Source organism: Vicugna pacos, chromosome 25 (genome assembly GCF_048564905.1).
Source record: "Vicugna pacos chromosome 25, VicPac4, whole genome shotgun sequence".
NCBI lineage: Eukaryota > Metazoa > Chordata > Mammalia > Artiodactyla > Camelidae > Vicugna > Vicugna pacos.
Window position 1 is genome coordinate 2,730,416 of NC_133011.1, and position 17,571 is coordinate 2,747,986.

The window sequence follows — 17,571 nt, forward strand, 5'->3', positions numbered from 1 at the left end:
CAGACGTGGGGAGGAGGTGGGTGGGGTGGGGGATGGAAGGAGAAGATAAATCCCAGAAGTTTTCAGAAGGTAGAACTGACAGGACATGGCAGGAGCTTTGGTGTGGGTAATGAGGGAAATTGGGGGAAACAAGAGTTTGACTTTTGCATGCTAGACCTGATGGTGACTGTGGGACTCCTGGCTGGGATGTCCAGTGGACAGCCAGATATTTGAGAACGTTATTCAGGATGTTGTTTTGTAAAGGTGGTCAATACAAACAACTTGGGCTCAAAGTTCCTTGAATCCTCGATTTTAATGAGCTTTTCAGGTCTTCACTTCAGCAAACCACCATCACAGCCATGTCTAGATCTAACACCATCTTCACCTTCTGTAAATACAAAGAACTGAAGTCCAGGATGGCAGCTTGTCCCCTGGTTCGTCCAGGGTTCCAGCTCTCTTACAGCTTTCCTTTTAGGTCACTGAGACTTTGTGTCCCTCTGCGTCTCCTTTTACTCTTAGTCCATTGTACTCTTTCTTTTTTTTTTTTTTTAATCTGGTCTAAACCATAAAGGGCCCAGTCTGGTTCATTTAAGTTTTAGTACATACTTCTTTGTACACAGCCATTCTGCAGATTCTTAACACTGGATCTGGACTGCTGGGTGCTAAAGGAAAGACACAATCTATGGGCCAAGAACCGCCACAAACGTGTGGGTTCCAGTACATCTCTCAGCACCCCTGTATAATATTTTTGCTTGCCCCAGGCAGGTTCCTTTTCCAAAACCTACAGCAGATTCCAGACTTATACCTACTTATTCATGCCTCCTTTCACACTGACACCTTGCTTCACAACTCAGTTAGGAGATGATCTTATTCTCTGTTTCAAAGACAGGATTGAAGGGGTCATGTTGGACTCCTTCAGCCATCCAGTTCCACACGTTCAAACTTATTCATGCATTCACTTTTTCTTTTGGCCACAGAGGAGAGATGTTAATACTCAAAGATCATTCTGTGTTCTTCACCTGATCATTACTCTTTCAATTATTCCTTCTTTCTCCCCTATGTTAATCTCTGTGTGTTGGCTCTTGCCTTCTACATGGTCAAGTCTTCTTCATCTTAAAAAGAAAAAAAAACCCTCATTTGAACCTTCATTTCCCTCCAGCTGCGAATCCCCTTTCCAGAAAAGATGGTCAGTGAATGTTTACGGGCTTGTTCCTTTAAATGAGGGTTTTCCCAACTTCAACACTGTTTTGGGCCTGATAATTCTTCTTTGCAGGGGCTGTCCTGTGCCTTGTAGAATGTTTAACAACATCCCTGGTATTTACTAGTTAGATGCCAGTAATACTGGCCCCTTCCCCAGTTGTGATAATGAAAAATATCTGTAGACCCCTGTCGGGGTGGGGAGGGCGAAATTGTTCCAGTTGTGACTAAACTCACAGCAGTGGCTGTTTGAGTAGATTCTGAAAAGCTGTAGCAACATTAGCAGAAGAGATTATGCAGCTGGAGTGATGACAGTAGCAAAGACTATTGTTCTGTTAAGAAGCTAGGCCGACAGGAAACCCAGTAGTGCACATAGAAGATATTTAAGAATGTTGCTCTGGGGAGTACTCAGAATGTACACTGAGAGAGTGTGAGACCTCAGGTTACTGAAACTTCACCTGCTGCGAAACACGTGCTAATGGATTTCATTATTAATCAATTTCTCTTCATTAGGACAATTTCTTTCTGATATCCTATGTGTAGTAAGTTAGCAAGCTGGGTTTTACCATGTTTGATGGAAAAATATTGACAGGATTTGGAGGAAGAGAAACATGACTCTTCTAGAAAAATGTATGCTCTTTGAACCACAGTTGGCTTTGAAATGAAGTTCTTATATGTTAACAATATTTGCATATATCAAGATATTTAAGTTTGTGTCAGTTTTTTAAAAAAAAGGACTATGAGTTTAGGCATAAATTACAGAATGTTATTCTTAGGGATGGGAAGGTAAAAATGATGGTTCTGTTAAGTATAAGACGTGCTCTTTTCATTTCTGCACACCCAGCACTGACTTGGGGCTCCCAATGGATTCAGTGGATAACATAGGAAACTGAATATATTACGCGTAGTGAGGGAGCACCTGAAGAGAGTCAGAATGTCTGTTGTGAAACCAGGAGACAAAGGGATTCCAACGTGGCCTTAGAACTCCGTTCTCTTATTTTAAAATCTTACAGACCTAATGACACGATGCCCTGGAAAGATGTTTTAACTTGTTGAGTGCTTGCTGTGCTTCAAACCCTGGGCTGAAGTCAAGGAGCACCTCTAGGCTTTTGTAAATGTGAGGCGCAGGGGTGTAGTGGCGCTGTTTCATCTTGGCTCACAAAAGCCGATTTCTACATCTCTTCCAAACTCTGTGCTCAGTGTCTAGAATCAGCCATGTTAGGAGTATTTACACCATGGAATCAAAATATGCCACAAGTCAGGGCTTTCTTTAAAAAAATTTTTTAATTTTTTTTTATTTCCGGAGAACTGCTTTACCAGCTCACCACTGAAGACAGGTCTTATTTTCCGTTTCGCAGCTGAAACAAAGTAACTCAGAAAAGGAACTCCCTAAATGAGTTTAACTTTGAAAACCACACGAGTTCTTGGGAGTCAAGGCGTACTATTAGCGTAAGAGAATTTCTTATTTTTGCACGCTGGTGGTGGAATCCAGCTCAGCTTGGGCTATCTTCGTGGAAGATTCAATATCCTTGTGAATTGCACATTTTCCTTTTTTATTTTCATTGTGTACAACAGGTAAATCAACTGTACTTCAGTATAATGAGAACACTGTTTATGTTCTTCTGTTTCCCTTACCTTCCTCCCTGATCTTAAATGAAGGGATCATAAGACAGTATTTGAGACCAAGATTTTGGTGTATATTAGAGTGTTATTTTTCATCACACTCGGTTTCCTAACAAACATATCACGTGCAAGCTGTTTCCAGCCTTGATTAATTAACCCCTGCTCTATTAGTAACCAGTTCTGTGATTCTGAACCAGTTTTCTCGGCTGGCTAGTATGGGGGATGCCAACAGTGACCTCTAAGTTCCTTGCCATCACGCCAACACTAATTGTGCTTCTCATAACTAGAGTATGTCCTGCTGTCAAAATAGTAGTGTGGAATATAAGCCGTAAGTAAAGTGATTCTAGTCAAATTTTGTTGAAGATGTAGCCTCGGAAGTGAAGTTTATTTTGTTGTGTAACTGAGTTTTTATTTCCTTTTGAAAGTTTCAAAATCTGAAGCTGAGAGAGTTCTACTGTGAGGGAAACCCACTGTTCCTGAAGAAGCCGGTTCATGCTGTCAAGCAGGAGGACATCTGGAGTTTACAGGTGAAGCCTTATTACATCTTTCACACAAGTCTTCCAGCTGAAGCCGTGAATACATTTTAAAGAGTTTTCTTAAACATTCCTGCCAGGCCAGCAAATGATTACTACAACCCTCGTCCATTGGCAATGTGACTCCTAGTCATGTGCTTTTTGACTTGCTTGTAGAATCCAATGTAATCCTCTCTGATTTCCAGAGTCACCAAATTCAGACATTTAAACATTTTGTTGGATGGAGAGAAAAGAGGAATGTTTTTGCTTTAGCCTTCCAAGTGTTTGTCAGTATTATCTGTGGATGTATTTGATGTGTTCCTACGGGGATCTTTTGCTTTTTCCGTCTCCTTTTCTCTCGTCCCCATTCCTAGTGGATGAAGAATATGACCCAGAAATCATGTTTTATTTAGTCAAGCAAGTTGATGATGTTAAAAGGAGGACTAGGGGCGCATATTAGAGGACTCTCTGTGTGTGTCCTTCGGTGACAGATGAATTACAGACTGCAGATCTTTCCACCTCTGAGCATGAGTCTCCACTGTGAATCTGGACTTCTCAGGTCTTTTTAGGTCCATAGCCGAATATACAGAATTGTCTTAAAACTTCCAAGAATTGCATAGAATTCAAGTTTCCTGGTCAGAGGAAATAACCAATCTTGTCCAATATTTTAGTTTTTTAAAAAATATAGCATTTCCCCCTTATTACATAAGTAATGTATGTTTAACACAGAAAACTAGAAAATACAGATGAGCAAGGAAGAAAATAAATATTATTTATAGCATCATACTGATTAAAAGTTTATTACAAAAGTAATACAAGCTTATTTAGAGAAATTAGAAAAGAAGGCAGTAGAAATTGATAAACATGCTCAGAAACCCAGCATGCAGAGATACAACCGCTGTTCGCTCTGACATTTATTCTGCTGGAACTTTCCATGCACCCATGAGTTTTTTATATTGAAGATGAGTTCAAACTTCATATATTACTTAGAGACTTGTTTTTCTTTAACTTAAAACATTGTGGTTATCTTTCCAGTGGGTAATAAGTAAGTCTATGGCATCTTTTTTGGTGAATTCATAATACTCTGGTATGTAATTACAGCATAATATTTTTTATTGAAGTATAGTCGATGTACAATGTTGTGTTAATTTCTGGAGTACAGAATACTGATTCAGTTTTATGTATGTATATATACATACATTTCTTTTCATATTCTTTTTCGCTATAGGCTATATTCAACAAGGTGTTGAATGCAGTTCCCTGTGCTCTACAGTAGGACCTTATTGTGTTATGGGATATTGTTTGTCTATTTTGTATATAGTAGTCAGTATCTGCAAATCCCGAACTCCCAATTTGTCCCTCCCCACTCCCTTTCCGCCTGGTAACCGTAAGTTTGTTTTCTATGCCTGAGTCTGTCTCTGTTTTGTAAATATGTTCATTTGTGTCCTTTTTTTAGATTCCACATATAAGTGATATCATGTGGTATTTTTCTTTTTCTTTCTGGCTTATTTTACTTAGAATGATGATCTCCAGGTCCACCTATATTGCAGCAAATAGCATTATCTTATTCTTTTTTGTGGCTAAGTAGTATTCCATTGCATATATACCACATTTTCTTTATCTAGTCATATGCTGATGGACATTTAGATGGTTTCCAAGTCTTGGCTATTGTAAATAGTGCTGCTATGAACATTGGGGTGCAGGTATCTTTTCAAAATAGAGTTTTCTCCAGATAAATGCCCAGGAGTGGAATTGTTGGATCATAGGGTAAGTCTATTTTCAGTTTTTTAAGGAATCTCCATACTGTTTTCCATAATACCTCCACCAAATTACATTCCCACTAACAGTGTAGGGGAGGGTTCCCTCTCCAGCATTTATCATCTGTGGACTTTTGAATAATGGCCATTCTAACTAGCGTGAGATGATATCTCATTGTACTTCTGATTTGCATTTCTCTGATAATTAGTGATACTGAGCATTTTTTCATGTGATTACACCATAATATTTTAAGCTATTTTCCTGCTGGTGACAGTTTAGATTATTAATAATATTCTAACTTTTTGGCCTTTACAAACAGGGCTACAATAACTGTCTTTTTCTGTATTATCTCTCTGTGTTATCCCTGTGAGTCAAATTGCTAAGCTAAAAAACTTTGATCTTTTTTTTTATGCTTATTTATTTATTTTTAAGGGAGGTACTGGGGATTGAACCCAGGACCTTGTGCACGCTAGGCACGCACTCTACCACTGAGCCATACCCTCCCTGTTGAACTTTCATCTTTTAAAGCTTGATTAGCTCTTTTCAGTTGTCTTCCAGAGAACCAATCTATATTTCCACAAACAGTATTAATTCCCATTGTTGTGTGAAAAAATATCTTACTTGAAATTTGATTGTAAATATTTTTAAAAAATTGAACTATTTAATTTGTTTAATTCCTTAAAACCAATTTTTTCTCCTTGAGTCAAGCATTTCAGAGTAATAATAATAATAATAATAATAATAATAATAATAATAAATAACAGCAGCAGCAGCAACAACAGCAATAATAATAATAGACAGCTAACACTTGTTAAGCAAGTCACTGTTCTAAGCACTTAACAGGAATGAACTAATTTAGTCCTCCCTTAAAAGATAGGTACCATTATTGTTCCCACTTAATAGATAAACTGAGACTCAGAGAGGTTAAATAATTTGTCAAGTTCACAGAGCTGGTCTGTTTCAGGATGCTGATGCCATTCTAGTCATATGGGCCCTAGACTCCATGCTGCAATATTGCCTCAAAAAGGGGCTGCCAGAAAGTGCAGGGAAAGGGGACAGGGTCGTCTTTGGTTGGAAGGGGTTCTGGCTCAGGAAGGGGGCTGGATGAGCAGTTAACCCAGTGTGGCAGGGGTCCTGCAGGGAGACCCTGAGAGGAAGAATGTTACCCGGTGTCTGGGACCCAGGTGCAGGCTGAGAGAACAGTGTTTCTTTCTTCTCATTTTCAAAACTGTAGGGACCTAAGAGCACAAGAATTTTGGGTTTTGTTCTGTGTATTTAGTAGAAGTAATGATTTTTACTTACAATATGTGAATGATTTGGATATTTTCGAAAGTATCTCCAAGAATTTTTCTTAGCAAGGTGCCAAATTTATTATACATTTTATATTTAAAGTAAAAGTCACTTTTATTGGATATTTGGTTAACATTCCTGCTTAAAATACTTGGGCTGGCAGAGACCTACAGGGATTTGTTTCAGGCCATGCTTTGGTTAAGAGTTTTAAAAACTTTTCCTTACCTCAGAGGTTTATGAACTAAAATTTATAGCTATATTACAGCAAAATATTAGCCAGAATGTACTGCATCAGCAGGTGCTAGACTGCAAGTTTTACCTGTGTTACCTAATTTAATTCTCTGAGCTCCATGTGATAATATTGGAAAAAAATCCCTATTTTACGTATGACAGATCCAAGATCAGAGAGGTTAAGGACTTGTTTAGACACTAACAGGTCAGACAGCCAGGATTTGCACCCACTTGCCCATCTGACTCGGACTCTGTCTTTGCTCTTGCTGTTGTGTTTTAGCGTCTGTCATGTGGTGATAGTCGACCATACAACAGTTCCAAAGCTCATCATTTCTTCTAAGGATTCATATTTGTTTTCACATTTTATAATTTTTGTATTTATAAACATGTAATTTGTATGCCTATAATTTATTATTCAAATGAAGTCATTATAGGTAAGGGAAAAAAGAACACTCGAAACTAATTTCAATCTATGATGGTTTAACCATAGGAATAACTTCTGACCTACATGTAGTCAGCTAACAAATATTCTAACAGAAAAGCATGTGAACTATTCAAAAAGAACAATTTATTTGTCCATAAAAAATTTCTTGACTTTCAAGTAACACTGGAATTAGGCCATCATTAAGTTGTATATTCTCAAAAACTGTATTGCATGTCTCTTTAAGAGATTTCTTCAAAGGTACTATTGGTCATGCCAGAAGTATCTTATATTCTATATACTTGTATTTCCAAGTAATAACTTTATATTTCTATGGTGTATGTTATTCTTCCAAAGCAACACAGTGGCAGCAAGTAGAAGAAAGTTACAAATAATGGGTAATGTAAGAGTTGTCAAGACACATACCAAGTGCAACAAACATTTTGGTTCCAGGAATCATAAGTGGGAAAAGTGAACTGTCTGAGTTGTGACCTATTTATTGGCCCCATGTATTTCAGCAAATCCTTCTACTGTCTGCTGTTTTGGGGAGTGAATTGTTGTCTGTTAGTTTTCTGCGGCTTTATAATGAGACTAGCCATTGAATTCTGGTAGCTAAAACTTACCTAGAAAATCAGTATTTCATTAAGAATCACAAGCTTTGCTCTAAGTAGTTAGAGAAGGGGTGATAATAGACATCTAATTTAAGAGTTCTGCAGTATTAGGAAAGGGTGAATCTTAACAGAAAGGATGACCTCATTATGTAGCCATCCCAGAGGATAACGTGATGCATCTGGAAGGTTATGCTGTTGGGGGTGATCAGATACTTAAGAACCCATGCTCAGGGCTGTTTCTGTATGAAGTCAGCTTTTCCAGATGTTTAAGTGGAAGGGATAGAGTAATAAGGAACAGGGAGACACAGATTTATAGGATCTTGTAGTTATTTTTAAAGATTTTAATTGAGGTAGGTGAGTGAAAGATTATGTACGTATATATGTATGTGGGTAAGTATTTCCAAAAATCCCAATTGGAGCCTGATGTGGATAATCTTAATACCACTGGGAAATCTTTCACTTTGGCCAGAAAAAAAAAAGCCTCACAGTCTATTAAAATTCATACAGTGGTTCTGTAACATTTACACAGGGCTTCCACGCTACTGGCACAAACAATGGGAGGCATTTAGTGGAATAAATCAAATGTTTATTGTGTTTCCTTGGTCAGTGAAGACAGGACTATGTATTATATAATTATTATTATTATTTTTTTTTTGCTTTAAGGTGATGATGTTGATGGTCATGGTGAAAGTTAACTTGTATCTCCACACCGCCCCTTTTATTATTTATAAGGGGTTTAAGTGAAGTTTCTGGACATACTTGTGTGGATAGGTTAACACATACTGAACTTAGAGATTTGGGGTATAGAAATCAGTACTCTTCACTAATATGGTTCAATTCAGGTACTCAGTGCAGGACATAACTTAGCTCAGTGCTCCTTAAACTTTAACAAACACACAGAATATCCCGGGGACCTTGTTAAATTTGCAGATTCTGGTGCAGTAGGTGTGAAGTGCAAGGAACTCTAAATTTCTAATAAGCCTCGAGATGATGCAAGTTCTCCTGGTCCATGATCTGCAGTTTAATTAGTAAGGATTTAGACTTTAGTAAATATAACAGACTCAGTTTTTGAGTCCAGTCTGAATATCTGTATAGTCCTGCCTGTTGTAATTAAGCGACAAAAACTTGAATCTAAACTTTATCTAACAGTGTAAATTTATTATAACTTGGATTCCTGTATGTTAGAGACAGGGAAGTATTACAAATGAAGTTCACTTGCTTTTCATATAATATTGAAAACCAAAGTTATTTAATTCACTATTATATACCGTGAAAACTTAATTTAACAAAACTGTGAGGAATAAGCCAAAAATTACAAATTAGTGAAATGGGAATCAAGGTGATGTAAAGTAGTTATTTTGAAAGTAATCTGAGGAACCATGTTCTTTTTTAATCTAGGAAATAACGTCAAGATTTATAATGAATCAGCTAGCAGAAGAGAATCATTTCCTAATGCGAGCCATAGAATGGTACCCGCAGGTCAGGAGCATAATCTCTCAGGGAAGGAAATGTGCAATATGTGGAAGGTCCTTTTTAACCATATGGCTGGAATGCGTTGAATTTTTTCCTCCATCAAAGGTAAATGGTGCTTTTTGTGTGAATATGAGCATAAGACCTCCTCTTATTTGTTGTCCTTATCTAAGTTGGCTAATACTAACTACGTTTGTAACTAAGAATTGACTTCTATGATAATATAACTGTCCCCCCGCCCAGCTTTATTGAGATATAATTGACTCATAACATGGTGTAAGTTTAAGGTGTACAATGTGTTGATTTGATACATTTATAAATGTGAAGTGATTTACCACCATAGTATCAGCTGCTGTCTTCATCCTATCATAGTTATGATTTCTGTTTTGTGGTGAGAACACTTAAGATCTACTTTCTTAGCAACATTCAAATATGTGATACAGTATTATTAGCTATAATCACCATGCTGTATAGGAGATCCCCAAACTTGTTAATCTTATAACTGGGAATTTTTGTCCTTTGACCAGTATCTCCCATTTCCCCCACCCCCAACCCCTGGTAACCACCACTTTACTATTTCTCTAAGTTTGTCTTTTTAGATTATACATATAAATAATAATGTGCAATATTTTTCCTTCTCTGTCAGATTTATTTCACTTAGCATAATTCCCTCAACGTCTATCCAAGGTGTCATGAATGGCAGAATTTCCTTATATTCCATTGTCTGTGTGATATATGTATATATTATATATAATATATATGTATACAGTATTTCCTTTATCCATTCATCTGTTAACAGACACTTAAAGTTGTTTCTTTATCTTGGCTATTGTGAGTAATGCTGCAGTGAAAAAGAGAATGCAGGTATGTCTACGACATTCAGATTTCAGTTTCTTTGGATATATCCTAAGAAGTGGGATTGCTGGATCATATGGTAGTTCTATTTTTAATTTTTTAGGGACCCACATACTGTTTTCCATAGTAGCTGTATCAGTTTGCATGCCCACCCACAGCGCACTGTGAGTCCTTTTCTCCATTCTCACCAACACTTGTTACCCCTTGTCTTTTTGATAACAGCCATTCTAGCTGGTGTGAAGTGATACCCCATTGTGGGTTTCTTTTCTTTTCTTTTTTAAGGAAATAAACACAGATACTGACATGTAATCTTCAGACTCCATTCAAGTTTTGCCAGTTGTCTCCCAAATGCTCTTTATAGGAAAAGAATCTGCTCTTTTCTGTATTCAGTTGTATTATTCCAAAACAATTCCTGCATCTTTCTTTGATTTTCATGACCATTTTAAAGAGTTTGGGTTGGTCTGATCTTTCATTTTGATTAGGGGCAGGTTATTCATTTTGGGCAGAAGTATCGCAGAGGTAAGGCTGTCTTCTTACTGCATCCTATCAAATGTTACATAGTTGTGATTTGTTCCATCACTGATGATGCTTACTTTGATCAGCGTATTAAGGTGATGTCTATTAGACTTTTCCATGGTAAATTTACTGTTTATCCCTCTGTAATAAGTATTTTGTGTAGTTGATATTTGAGATTGTCTTAATCTTAATCAAATTTTGAATTTATTCATTTCTATCAGTATAGGCACATGCATTCCTATTTTATTTAATAAGCTTCAATTTATTAATATCATTCTTCATTTTGATTCTCAGATTGTCCCAGATTTGGCTGATAGGAGTACCTTCAGGCTGGCTTCCATGTCTTTTTTTTTTTGTATATATATATTATTGAAGTATATTCAGTTTACAAGGTTGTGTCAATTTCTGGTGTACAGCACAATGCTTCAGTCATACATGAACATACATATATTTGTTTTCGTATTTGTCATTGTGGTTTTGAATTACATTTCCCTGATGGTTAGTGATGTTCCACACCTTTTCATGTACCTGTTTTCCATTTGTATGTCTTCTTTGGAAAAGTGTCTATTTAGTTCCTTTGCCTATTTTTAATCAGGTTGTTAGATCTGTTGCTGTTGAGTTGTGTGAGTTCTTATTATATTTTTGATATTAACTTCTCATATATATAATTTGCAAATATTTTCTCCCATCGCTTAGGTTGCTTTTCATTTTTGTTGAGTTTCTTTTGCTGTGCAGGAGCTTTGTAGTTTGACTTAATCCCACTTACTCATGTTTACTTCTTTGGCTGTCATATCCAGCAAATCACTGCTGAGACCAATGTCAAGAAGTTTTCTACCTATGTTTTCTTCTAGGAGTTTTAGTTTTCTTCCTTTAATCCATTTCAAGTTCATTTTTGTGAGTGGTGTAAGATAGGGATCCAGTTCATTCCTCTGCATGTGGTTGTCCAGTTTTCCCAACACCATTTATTGAAGGGACTGCCCTTCCTTCATTGTGTGTTCTTGGCTCCCTAGTCAAATACGAGTTGACCAGAAATGCAGGGGTTTATTTCTGAGCTCTCAGTTTTGTTCCATGGGTCTATGTGTCTATTTTTATACCAATACTGTACTGTTTTGATTACTATAGCTTTGTAGTATAGCTTGAAATCAGGAAGTGTAATGTGTCCAGCTTTGTTCTTTCTCAGGATTGCTTTGGCTATTTGGGGTCCTTTGTGGCTCTATGTAGATTTTAAGATTGTATTTTCTATTTCTGTGAAAAGTATCATTGGACTTTTGATAGAGATTGCACTGAATCTATAGATAGCTTTTGATAACATGGACGTTTTGATGTTATTAATTCTTTTGATCCATGAACATGGGATATCTTTCCATTTGTTTGTATCTTCTTCAGTTCCTTTGTCAAAGTTTTGTACTTTTCTGTGTACAGATCTTTAACCTCCTTGGTTAGATTTATTCCAAGAACTTTGTTGTTTTTGGCACCATTGTGAGTGGGGTTGTTTTCTTTATTTTTCATATACTTTCTGTTAGTATGTGGAAATGCAGCTGCTTTTTGTATGTTGATTTTGTATCCTGCAACTTTACTGAATTTGTTGATTAGTTCTAACTGTTTTTCGGAGGAGTCTTTAGGCTTTTCTATATGTAAGATCATATCATCTGCAAAGACAGTTTTACTGCTTTATTTTCTGTTTGGATGCCTTTTATCTGACTTTTAGCCTGACTGTTCTGGTTAGGATTTCCAGTACTGTGTTGAATAGGAGTGGGTGGAATGGGCACCTCTTATCAGAGAGAGCTGAGCACAGTGCTTGGTACATATTTCATTCCTCAGAATGACTGATGAATACAAGAACTGGATTTTAATACTTACTCCTGTGTTTTATTAGGTTAGTGATGTGTTACATCAAATGTATTATAGAGAAGAATCTGGCAGAGCTGCTGCCAATAAGGGCTCATGTCGAGATGAAATAATGGTTGAGGAGAAATTTAAAAGTCAAAACCAGCTGGACATTAAACACCAAGAGAAAAGAGAGATCATCAGTGGAAAAATGAAAATAGAAATGTATGCAATTCTCAAGATGAGAATAAATCTGTAATCTTGATCACTTATGTAACGTATCTGTGAATTGTTCACATTACCATCTGGAATGGACTGTTATATTCAGGAGACACTAATGAGTATAACACATGTCATATGACTTGGCAGCAGTTTCCAAAACACTCTACTTTTCATTGGCTGTGACATGAACACCTTGGACAAGTTGCCATGTTCATTTTTTCCCAATGAACATCTTTCTTGGGAAAGAAAGACAGATTCCCTCTCAAAATCATCTGATGAGCTGCTAGTCTCATTTCAGGTAGAGAAATTGCAACCTAATAATAGTAACCAAAGACAAAACTTATCTGGTACTAAGTGTATGTCTGACATTGTGCTAAGCCTCTCACCTGGAATACTTAATGTCAGAATAACCCCATGGCACCGATGAGAAAACCAGGGTTCATGGAAGTAATTTGGCCAAGTTCACAAAGCTTCTAAGGAGAGGCTCTGGGGAGGGAACTTCTTAATCAGTCATGCTAGACCATTTTTTCTATGCTTTCAACTTAGTTATTCCTCCTTTGCTTCAACTGAATTTAAGGCATTCATGTTAATGAGCTTTATTCTGTCATCATTTATTTATCCACTTAAACTATTAATTTTTCCTACTATGTCAGGTCCTTTACAAGGGCTGGGGATACAGAGCTCTGACACTCCAGAAACTCACACACTCCTGGGAGAAGTGGTATAGTAAGGTGATTGGAATCTGACAAATTGGGCTGGACGACCAGCCTTACCACTTAACGCTTGTGTCGTCTTAATTTCCCCTTTGAAGCTAAGCTTTCATTTGAAAGTGGGGATAGAAATAGTACCATCTCACAGGGCTTTGATGAGTGATACAGGAGGTAATGCACAGTGCTTCATGCAGTGGGTACTTAATAAAGGTAGCACACAGCAGATCCTCAACAAGGTAGATTTAAAAAAATCACAGCTATCAGACAGGAGAGAATGATTACATTCTTGTGGTAGGTATTATGATGGAGGTGTGCACAGGGTGCTGTGAGAAGAAGGAATCTCAATTAAATGAGGGCATTCTCTGGTCTGTCCCTGGGGCCTAGCACAGTGACTGTGCTTTGTACTTGAAGAATACATAATACATATTAAAATTATTTTAATAGGCATTGCTTGTAAATGTGCTTTGAATGATAGGGAGACATGAGAATAGATAAAGAACCAGTAGACAGGTGTTTTAGGAGAGTGGGCTGCCTGTTCAAAGGTAACATTGTTCAAATAAATTGCAGGGTGAGTACCGGGAACTCACTGAGTGTGAGGTGTGGGAGTTGAGGTTAGAGAGAGGTGTGCCATCAAGATGACTGTTGTGTGTAAAGTTCTAACTTAATTTCGAAAGCTACTGCATTAGCTTGTCACAACTGTCATAAAGTACCGCAGACTGAGTTGCGTAAACAATAGAAATTTATGTTCTCACAGTTCTGGAAGCTAACAAGTCCGAGACCAAGGTGTCAGAGGCTTGTTTCTTCTGTGACCTCTCTCCTTGGATTGTAGATGGCTGTCTTTTCCCCGTGTCTTCACGCTGTCTTTTTTTCTATACAAATTTGTGTCCCAATTTCCTCTTCTTGTAAGTACACTAGTCAGTCATATTGAATTAGGGCCCATTCTAATGATATCATTTTAATTTAGTTACCGTGTAAAAGACTACCTCCAAGTTACAGTCACATTTCGAAGCACTGCGGGTTAGGACTTCAGCATACGAATGTTGGGGGCATACGGTTCAGCCCATGACAGCTACTTGCAGTTGCTGAAGTCGTGGAGTAGCAAGATGAGATTTTTTTTTTTTGACAAAGAAAAGTTGGAGCTGGTGATATGGATTTAAAGATCCTTTTTGTAAGTGTGACATGTGAAGCCATGGGGATGAAGAGTGCCAGGAGAAATTTACACAGTGAAGTGAGGAGGTCAGAAGGATAGAACCCTTGAGGACAGCAGTGTTTAAGAGGTGGGCAAAAGCTGGAGTCAGCAAAAGAGAATGAGAAAATGCAGTCAGTGGGGGAGGGGCAAAGCCAGGTGGAGTGGCCACAGACTTTCACGCTATAAAACACAGATGTGCAAGAAATAGAATTTTCTCACTTTTTCTTCTGCTGAGCACAAAGGTCCCTCTCCTAGTATGTTAGTTGTGAGGATTTCAACATATGAATTTTGTGGGGGACGCAAACATTCAGCCTACAGCTAGAGGGTTAAGGGAGACTTTCCTGAGGAGGTAACATTGGAGTAACAAGAGTCTCTGATCCTCGTATTAACTTTATGACTTAGTTTTATTGTCTCCATTCACAGGTGAGGCAACTACGTAAGTTAAGTAGCTTGTTCATAAGTTTCAAATCTACGAAATCACAGAATTAGGGCTTTAGTTTATGGCTCCTGATACCACCTTCAGGTCACATTTTGCTGCGCTATAGCATGCACATTTTTATTTTGACCATAAGAAAAAGTGTAAATATATTTAATGATTGATGGTTTTACAATTATTCACAGTAGTTGCCTTCTTATATTTAAAAGACTACTATATGGAGGAGAGGTGGGGCTTTTCCTCTCTTGACGTGTGGAGTGGAACACAGAACCACTGATATTCAGACCAGATATGTGGAATTTTTCTTCAAGATTTCACATACTCAGAACATACACGTGTGTGTTCATGTGTGCACAGCTTAACACCAGTTATCACTGGAGAAACAATAAGGATTGAAGAAAGAATAGGAGAATAAAGATATTTGATATCTATATAATTTTATTTTAAAAATTAAAAGGGAAGTAAGAATACATTTTTCTCAAGTAAATGTCTGAGTGCATTACAATAACTGCAACAGGGTGACAAAGATTATAGCATGAGTTAAAACATAATGGTTAAAGGAGGTGAAAGACTTTTACATGGAGAACTATAAAACTCTGATTAAGGAAATTAAAGAAGACTTAAAAAAATGGAAGGATATCCCATGCTCTTGGATTGGAAGAATCAATATTGTTAAAATGGCCACACTGCCCAAGGCAATCTACAGATTTAATGCAATCCCTATCAAATTACCCAGGACATATTTCACAGAACTAGAACAAATCATACTAAAATTTATATGGAATCACAAAAGACCCAGAATTGTCAAAGCATTACTGAAGAAAAAGAACGAGGCTGGAGGAATAACCCTTCCAGACTTCAGACAATTCTACAGAGCTACAGTAATCAAAACAGCATAATGTTGGTACAAAAACAGACATATGGACCAATGGAACAGAATAGAGAGCCCAGAAATGAACCCACAAACTTTTGGTCAATTAATCTTCGACAAAGGAGGCAAGTAGAATAAAGACAGTCTATTCAGCAAGTTGTGTTAGGAAAACTGGACAGCTACATGTAAAGCAATGAAGTTAGAACACTCCTTTACACCATACACAGAAATAAACTCAAAATGGTTTAAAGACTTAAACATAAGACAAGACACAATAAACCTCCTAGAAGAAAATATAGGCAAAACATTATCTGACATACATCTCAAAAATGCTCTCCTAGGGCAGTCTACCCAAGAAATAGAAATAAAAGCAAGAATAAATAAATGGGACCTAATTAAACTTATAAGCTTCTGCACAGCAAAGGAAACCATAAACAAAACAAAATGACAACCAAGGAATGGGAGAAAATATTTACAAAAGATAAAACTGAGAAGGGCTTGATTTCCAGAATGTATAAACTGCTCATATGACTTAATAAGGAAAAAACAAATAATCCAATCCAAAAATGGACAGGAGAACTAAACAAGCAGTTCTCCAATGAAGAAATACAAATGACCAACAGGCACATGAAAAAATGCTCAGTATCACTAATTATGAGAGAAATGCAAATCAAAACTACAATGAGGTATCACCACACACCAGTCAGAATGGCCATCATTCAAATGTCCACAAATGACAAATGCTGGAGAGGCTGTGAAGAAAAGGGAACCCTCCTACACTGTTGGAGGGAATGTAGTTTGGTGCAGCCATTGTGGAAAACAGTATGGAGATTGCTCAAAAGACTAAAAATAGATTTATGATACGACCCAGGAATCCCACTCCTGGGCATATATCCAGAGGGAATCCTAATTCAAAAAGACACCTGCACCCCAATGTTCATAGCAGCACTATTTACAATAGGCAAGACATGGAAACAGCCTAAATGTCCATCGACAGATGACTGGATAAAGAAGTTGTGCTATATTTATACAATGGAACACTACTCAGCCATAAAAATGATAATATAATGCCATTTGCAGCAACATGGATGTCCCTGGAGAATATCATTCTAAGTGAAGTAAGCCAGAAAGAGAAAGAAAAATACCATATGATATCACTCATATGTGGAATTTGAAAAAAAAAAGACAGATGAACTTACATATAAAACAGAAACAGATTCACAGACAGAATACAGACTTGTTGCCATGGGGGAGGGGTTGGGAAAGGATAAACTAGGAGTTCAAGATCTGGAGATACTGACAGGTATACATAAAATAGATAAACACGTTCATACTGTATAACACAGGGAAATATATTCAATATCTTGTAGTAGCTCATGGTGAAAAAGAGTAAGAAAATGAATGTATGTATATTCATGTGTGACTGAAGAATTGTGCTGTATACCAGCAATTGACACAACGTTGTAAACTGACTATACCTCAGTAAAAAAATCAACTAAATACATAACGGTTAAAAAAATAAATGAGATACCTGGGTGTGAATTTTGTTAGTGGCAGAAAATGTTCAGATATTGAAGAGAGACATGATCCATCACATTGAAAAAGTACACTGAGTGCCAAGTAGAAGAAATAAGAATGAATCCATACCTAGACACATTTTGGTAAAAATATATACTACTGAAGAGAAGCTATTTAGAATTAAAGATAAGATTTTAAGAAAATAGGTCACCTGTAAAGAAATGACAATGGACTGAAAGCAGATGCCAGAAAAAGATAGCATAGTATCTTCAAAGCACTAAGAGAAACTCACTCAAAGTCAGAATTACATGCCTGGATAAGTTTATAGGCAAAGT

At 37.1% G+C, this 17,571-nt stretch overlaps 1 protein-coding gene across 4 annotated transcripts in view; it reads left to right on the forward strand.

The window, feature by feature from the left end:
• The window catches only part of LRRC69 (leucine rich repeat containing 69), a 107,113-nt gene that overhangs the window by 44,758 nt on the left and 44,784 nt on the right, over positions 1 to 17,571 (forward strand). For 3 of the 4 annotated variants that reach the window (XM_072949444.1, XM_072949445.1, XM_006209695.3), the window contains exons 6-7: positions 3,225 to 3,326; positions 9,021 to 9,200. In XM_072949444.1, the coding sequence (XP_072805545.1) occupies positions 3,225 to 3,326; positions 9,021 to 9,200 (282 nt within the window). Of the gene's footprint in view, positions 1 to 3,224; positions 3,327 to 9,020; positions 9,201 to 12,339; positions 12,563 to 17,571 lie in introns of those variants that run through there. The other variant, XM_072949443.1, reaches the window with a different exon arrangement.